General features: G+C 69.7%; 1 protein-coding gene across 1 annotated transcript in view; it reads right to left on the bottom strand.

The window, feature by feature from the left end:
- Nucleotides 1–6,974, bottom strand: part of LOC105854266 (sarcalumenin-like) — a 21,163-nt gene that overhangs the window by 1,199 nt on the left and 12,990 nt on the right. Inside the window, exon 3 of the mRNA XM_012731671.1 lies at nucleotides 76–1,100. Coding sequence (XP_012587125.1) covers nucleotides 76–1,100 — 1,025 coding nt within the window. The remainder of the gene's footprint in view (nucleotides 1–75; nucleotides 1,101–6,974) is intronic.

Genomic DNA, 6,974 nt, shown 5'->3' with positions numbered 1-6,974 from the left:
CACTTCCGGTGAGGGTGCCCCAGTTTCTGTGGTTTCCAGTGAGGGTTCCCCAGCTTCCTGTGCGGGTTCCCCCACTTCCGGTGAGGGTGCCCCAGGTTCCTGGGCCTCCAGAGACGGTTCCTCCGCGTCGCCGGGGCCGCCCTCCGCTTCCTCTGAGCTGGCCCCGTCTCCACTGTCCTCTTCGGATTCCTCCAGGGACGGCGCCCCTCCTTCCTCGCTTCCGCCGTGCTCGCCGCCCTCTTCCTCAGAGGATGCCTCGCGGCCCTCCTCAGGCTTCCCTGGTGGCGGGCCCTCCGTGGCGGGGGCCTCCCGGGCGCCCCCCACCTCGGCGTGCTCTGTGCCCTCCGTCCCGGTCTCCACGCTGGCCTCGGGGGCCGGGCTAGAGCTGGGCTCGCCGTGGTCCTCAGCCCGCTCCCGGGCCTCGGCGTCGACGTCTTCGGCCCCAGCAGTCACTTCTGGGTCCGGCTCAGCCCCGGGGCTGCCCTCGCCAGCCCCTGGCCCAGGGCCACGCGCCTCCCCCATCGCCAGGCCAGCAGAGGCCCCCTCGGCGGCGTCGGGGGCCGCGGTCGCTGCTGCCGCTTCCCGCCGGGTCCGGAGGCCCGGGGCCGCCTGGTCTTCCACGGGTGCCCCGTCTTGCCCGGCCTCTGTGGCCTCTCGGTGGGCAGCTCCCTCTGTGGGGAGCCCAAGGCCAGGCCCTTCTTCCAGAGGGCCCTCCCCAGAACTAAGTTCTGGCCTCCCCTCTTCCCGGGGACGCCCCTCTCCTTCTGAAGGAAGGCTGCTCACACCCGCTGCTCCCGCCGCCTCCTCCCCAGGCCAGGCAGGGTCCTGGGGCACAGCCGACTCTGAGGCCGAGGCATTGACGAGGCTGGCTTCAGGGTCCGAGCCAGGGGCGGCGGCGGCGCTGGGGGCCCCTGAGGTGGTGTCGGGGCTCTCGGCCTCCCTGCCATCCGGGTAGTGAAGGGGCGAGGTCTGGTCTCGAGGCGTGGCCTCTGCATAGAGTCCCCGCTCCTTCTCCTCTAGACTGGCGTCTCCAGCAGAGAAATGACTCTCCAGCAAATTGCCAACATCTTCTGTGCCACCCGCAGCAGACACTTGCAGTTCTAAATGGTCAGAACACGAGTGGTCAGTGTCACGGGCTGGCACGGCTCTTCTCAAGAGTCTCCCTCAACCCAGCTCCCTCCTGGGAGCGGCCGCCCTGCCGATGGCGGGCGCACAGCCACGACCCGCGCCCTCCCTGAGGGAGACCCGGACGGCTCCTCGGTCCTGACGGCTGTGGCAGGCCGGAGCTTGGCGGAGGCCCCAGTCCTTCCTCCGCCTCGGGGCGGGGCACGTGCAGGGGGAGGCTGCCAAGCCAGCACAGGCGGGGCCGTCCGGCCCTTGTCAGTTCCTAGAGTCATCACCAGCGGCTTGGACGCGGCTACGGCACAGGGGCGAAAACAGGTGTGCGCGGGCCAGATCATCTCGGGTTACGCGGCAGAGTACTTAGGGGATCACTTGTGGCTCTCAACTGTATTAAGTCACATCCAATTCTGTCCCCATATGGGCAGGCATTTGCTGGCCTGGCTACCTTGGATTAGAAAGGACATGCTCAGGGGGTGGAGACACCGGGGCAGGCCGGGCCTGGGCTTCCCGTGGCCTCGGCCAACCCCTTCCCGGGGATCCCCTTCTAAGGGCCGAGAGCTTTACCGGGGCAGGAGGGCACCAGGAGGGCAGAGCGGGAGCAGGGGGCGGGGGCCTGGACTGTGCCCGAGACTTCTGCCCGGGGGTTGATTTAGTTGGAAAATGCGGTCAGAAGGGAGGACTTGGGCCTGTCCTGCCCACTCCGCTGGGCTGGGGCAGGAAGGCGGCAGAGGCCGTGGCGGGGCCCTAGGGGTCAGTAGAGACCGCCCAGCACCTGCTTGACTCACGGGACTTTTTCTGTGGACTCGCGGCTGCCTCTCTCACGGGGTGGCAGCAGCCCCGGCTCCCCGGGGACCAGGAGCAAATGTTTTCCCTTCGGCCCCCACAGAGGCCACCTGCCTCCCCTCTCAGAGGCCAGGGTGTGCGGGTGCTTCGAGCCGCAGCCCGCACGGCACACACCCCACCCAGCCTCCTGCACCACAGCTGCCGGGCCTCTGTCGTGTCCAGGATGCCAGGGGCTGGCAGTGGCCAGAACCCAGGACAGCCCCTCCCTGCCTGAACTTCAGGCCACAGTGTGAAGGGGCGCACCGGGAGCCCCTCTCACTGCCCCCTCTCCTCTCGCTGCCTGCACCTTCCCTCTGGCCTGGCCCTGGCCCGGCCCCTGTATTTTAAGACGTGACCCATCAAGAACTTCCCCGTGTCCCCGGGGCTGGGCGGTGGCCTGAGCCACAGCGAGTCCCCTGAGGTCCGCGGCGACACTCGGGTACACAGGGCAGCTGGGCCTACTCTTCAGAGCCCCGATTTCTCTGCCCGCGTGCCGATACCTCCCCGCCTCTGGAGGACACCTCTCCTGAAGCTCGCCGGGAGGCGAGGGGACGGCGGTCACCGGGCAGGTTAGAGGCTGGTGGGGGCCGTGTGCCCGCCACCAGGCAGGTCACTCCGCCTCCCGCCTCCCGCCCCAGCGCTTGCACCTGCGCCGCCGGGCCTGGCACCTCGGCCGGCCTGCACACCCGCTGCCAGAAGCCCAGGCCTGCTGCTCCCCACTGTGAGCTGAGAGCTGGGCTCACCCGCAGCCTCCAGCACAGGCTGGGGCCCTCCGACCTGGGAGCTGCCGAGCGCCGGCCCCAGCGGCGACCGGCAGAGTGCTGGGCACCAGCGGCTCGGGGTGTCCCGCAGCTGGGCGAGGAGCAAGCTGGGGCTGCCGGCCCCTCGTCCAGTCTGCTCTCCTGAGAAGTGCCGCCTGCACCCCCTCCCCAAGCCTGGCGCCCGCTGCCCGTTGGGCTCGCCCATCTGGCTCCCCTTCCCCGCCCAGAGGTCCTGGTTGATTTGCCCCAGGGCGCAGCCCCGGCATCAGGACCTTGGGGAGCTTGGGGTCCCACCTGCAAACTTGGCTCATTCCCCTCCCTTCCTGTGCCTGCTGGGGGCGCCCCTGCTGGAGGGCTTGTCCAGAGCTTGTCATCTGACCTTGGGACAGCCGTGGTCACTGCTTGTCTCTGGGGATTCCAGCCTTTCTAGACCCTTCCACGGTTGCTGAGAGTGATGGGTTGGGGATGGTGATGGGGTTGGTGGGGGGTGAAGAGGAGGATGGAACTGGGCCAGACTCCGGTTTGAACTTCGGAGGCATTTCCGATATCCACGAAGCTGGTGGGGGTGAGAGGGCTGTGCAGCCCCAAGGGGCGAGGAGCGGGCTGGGGGTGAGCAGGTGGGGGACACCGCTCCGGGGCCCGGCCGGAAATCAGCGTGGCGTGTGTGCGTGAGAGTGGAGGTGTGTTTACGTCCAGACCTTCCCCTGGTCTGTCTGGCTCTGGCCTCCTGCTCAGTGATTTGGAGGAAAAGATCAAGGATGATGGTTTTAAGCCCTGGGACCTTCCTTTCTGAGCTAAAAATAACTTCTCTGGTAGAAAGTCTCCGTAAAACAAACTGTCACCGGCCCCAGGAAGCAGCTGTGTCCCTGGGCCTGGCCTCCCCTGGGGAGTCAGAGGCCTCTGGAGCCTCTGACTGAAGTCATGAGGTCAGATCCAGGCTTCTCGCTCCCTCCCCTGCCCCCCGCCCCCCCGCCAGCATCTAGCTGAGGTTCCCTGTGGCCCGGAGGATGGGGCGCAGCGCAGAGCACTCAGGACACTGCAGTCTCGGCGCACCTGCGTGAGCTTGTCCTGCCTGAGGCCCTCACAGGCAGGAGCAGCCGCAGGTGGCTGACCAGGCGTCCCCAGCTCTTCAGGGGTCCGCCTCTCCCTCCTCACCCCACCCCCACCCCTGGCCCTGCCTCACAAACGCCCTGCTTTCTTTCCCATCCCAAAGCACTTTCCACTGGACAGACTCTGTAGTGGCCAGGGGCTTGGGGGGCCAGAGGCGGCCAGGCCAGGGAGCGCTGGAGGCGGCCCAGGATCGGGGCAGCTGGACGGAGCCCGGCGGGCGGCCCTCTCCCGGAGCTCTTCCCGTGCCCAGTAAGAGCTGGGGTCCCGTGGAGGGCCCCTCTCGGCACCCTGCCTGCTGCTCCGTGGCTGGCCGCCGCCTGAGCCGGAGGGACGCACAGCCCCTCCCAGCAGCGCCTCCGGACTCCTGCCCGCCATCTCCGACGACACAGGCGTCCTCGCGTGCTTCTGGTGGCCTTGCCGGTGCGCACGCAGACTCCAGGGCGGTGTCCTCTGCCGTCCTCCTCTGGGCAGTCCTCCGTGGCCGCGGGCGAGGCGGGGGGCAAGGGCCCGAGCCTCTTAGACGCGGGAGCAGGGTCCTTATCCGAGCAGCCGTTCCAGACCGGCTCGAACTCATCCAGCGGCGCGGCCAGGCTCCAGCGGGCGCCGAGGCCCCGGCGCAGGGTGACTCGGGCTGAGCCAGGGCTCCACGGGGGACTGTGACCGGCACTCGAGAACAGGCTCGGAGCCAGCTCGGCCCCAGGTGTCGGAACTTGAAAGGAGCGGGGCGAGGAGGTCAGGCCCGCGGCCTGGAGCCGGTCGCCCATGCTGCCCCTCCGGCCTGGGCTTATCGCGGCCTTCAGGACACGGCGTGAAGGCCACCGCCCGAGTCCCCTGAGCGCAACGGCCTCGGCTCGGCTCACGAGACTGCTCGCCCCTCGGACTGAAGTGGTGCGGCCCAGGCGACGCTGGGGCGGCAGGCATGAGAAGCCTCGGGCCGGAATCAGACACAATGATGCAGCCACAAAAACCGGGGGCGGGCACGGCACCTCCAGAGCCCCGCGCGCCGGCCCCGGGAGTCGGGGCACCAGTCTTGGCATCCCCCAAAGGCTGGCTCTTCCAGCAGCCCGGCCCCCACCAGGTCCCAGCCGCACCAGCCCAGGCCCTGTCAGACCCTGGGGTTCAGGGCGCCCGCGGGCAGACCGGAGCGGGGAGGGCTTGCCTGAGCACTCGCGGGTGGCCGGGCTGGGCCTCCCGGCGGTCCTTGAGGAGGCTCCCGAGGGGGGCTCTGCAGATGCCCACGCCTGGGGCCCTGGACGGAGGTGGCGCCCAGAGGCGGGGCTGCCCTCTGGCTCTCACCCTCTGCCCCGTCCCTCTTCCCCTCCGGCAGGCCGGGGCTGAGGGTGGGGCGGGAAGGAGGGAGCTGTTCTCAGAAGCTTCTTGGCCTCCTGGCCAGGCACCTAAAGTCAGGCTAATCCCACCAGGACAGCTTGTCCCTGGCTGGACGCTAAGCCCAATGGCTCACCCAGGGGACAGGATACAGTGACAGCAGTGCCCTCAGGGAGCCGGGACCTGGGGTTCCGGGGCCTCCGCGCCACCAGCAGTTTGAGTTTGCTGGTGAGGATCCTCTGGCTCCCACGAGCGATGGAGCCGCTGGTGCGGGTCCCTGCTGTCCAGCAGCCCCTGACCAGGGAGCCTCCGAGCCCCGGCCCCTGCCCACCCCCAGACCCCTCACCCCCACATAGCCCGTGCTCACACACACCACATCAGCACCCCACACTCCCCCACACAGTCAGGACAGCGGCTTCTTATCCAACCCTCTTCCTCCTCCCTGAAAAGCAGCTTTAGCCTTAAAGACAGTCAGCGGGGGTGCCAGTGTGCTGAGGTGCGGGCAGGCAGCCACGCCAAGACGCGCCTGCTGTGCGGGCCGCAGCGGGGCTCCCAGCCCGTGGGGGCGGGGCGCGCCTCCCTGCCGCTCGCCTGCTCCGCCGGGCCAGGCCTGGTCCACAGCTGGCCGGGCCCGGGCTCCAGGTTCACGGCCACTGCTTCTGCATCGCCTGGCCCTGCCCCAACACCCCCGCCAGGTGCGCACCTGCCTGAGGCCAGAGCCGAGCTCCCCTCAGGGCAGCCCTGGGCGTGGGGCTGGAGGGCCCAGAAAGCAGCAGCCCAGCAGAACACGGCCTGCGGGGCGGGGCCGGGCCATGCTGTCAGGCGCCGGCTGCACGGGGCCCCCAGGCCCCTCCTCCGGGAGCCCTGGCTGTGCGTGCTCTGGATGCAGGGCGCCAGCCAGTACCCCAGCTCAGGTGAGGCGGAACTGGAAGGACACGTCTGCGGGCCGAGGGCCGTGGGCCCCGCTGCGTGGGCCCGGAAGCCGCCTCTTGGTGGCCCACGGCCCTGCTTACGGCAGCCGCAGCAACCAGCGCAGCGAGTCGTCTTCCCACCGCCCCTCGCCCTCCCCGCCGGGGGTGCTTCCGCCAGCTGGCGCCCCGTGCTGCCCCCACATCGTTCTGGGAGCCCCGAGGCCTCCCCAGGCCCTGCACCATTGCGACTCACACCGAGCCCCTGATGACCCTGGCCCGAGCGGCTCCCACACGCCTTGGTCCCCAGCAAGGCGCCCGTCAGTGCTCGGGACAGAGAACCCCAAGGACTCTGCAGTCCGGGGCAGGGTCCACGGCCGGCCCTCCCGGAGCGTCTCAGGACGTCTGAGGCGCCAGTGGCTGAGGCCCAGCCCGGCCCGGCCAGCGGAGCCCGCGATCAGGGCCAGAGGCCTTTTCAACACTGAGAAGTAGCTGATGGCAAAAGCACGTCCAGCATCCGAGAGCCCCATTCCCGCTGTGGTCACCCAACCCCAGGGGCGTCCCAGGGCGGGTGGGATGGCCCCGGTTCCTGGGCAAAGGGACAGGCACGCGGGGGCTCGCGGCGAATCCCGACAGAGGCCATCTTGCTGGCTGGCGTCACCGCCCGGCTCTGCCCCGGGACCCTCAGGAGGGGCGCGGGAGTGACACAGACGGAGGAGAGGCCGCAGCTGGACCGCTGACCCGGAAGGGAGCCAGGCAGGAAAAGACGGGAGGGCACGGGCCACCGAGCTGCACGACCGCCCGCCCGCCTGGCACACCAGGTGCGCCGGCCCCAGCCGCAGTCCAGCTGTCTTCACCTCCGAAGCAGAAGAACCGCGGGCCACAGTGGACAGTGCCCTGGTGGCGGCCTGGAGCCGGGGGGGGG

The sequence above is a fragment of the Condylura cristata genome, unplaced genomic scaffold (genome assembly GCF_000260355.1).
Source record: "Condylura cristata isolate star-nosed mole 26May11 unplaced genomic scaffold, ConCri1.0 scaffold00032, whole genome shotgun sequence".
Lineage (NCBI taxonomy): Eukaryota > Metazoa > Chordata > Mammalia > Eulipotyphla > Talpidae > Condylura > Condylura cristata.
The sequence above is the reverse complement of the archived record's forward strand: the minus strand, read 5'-3'. Positions and strand labels throughout refer to the sequence as shown.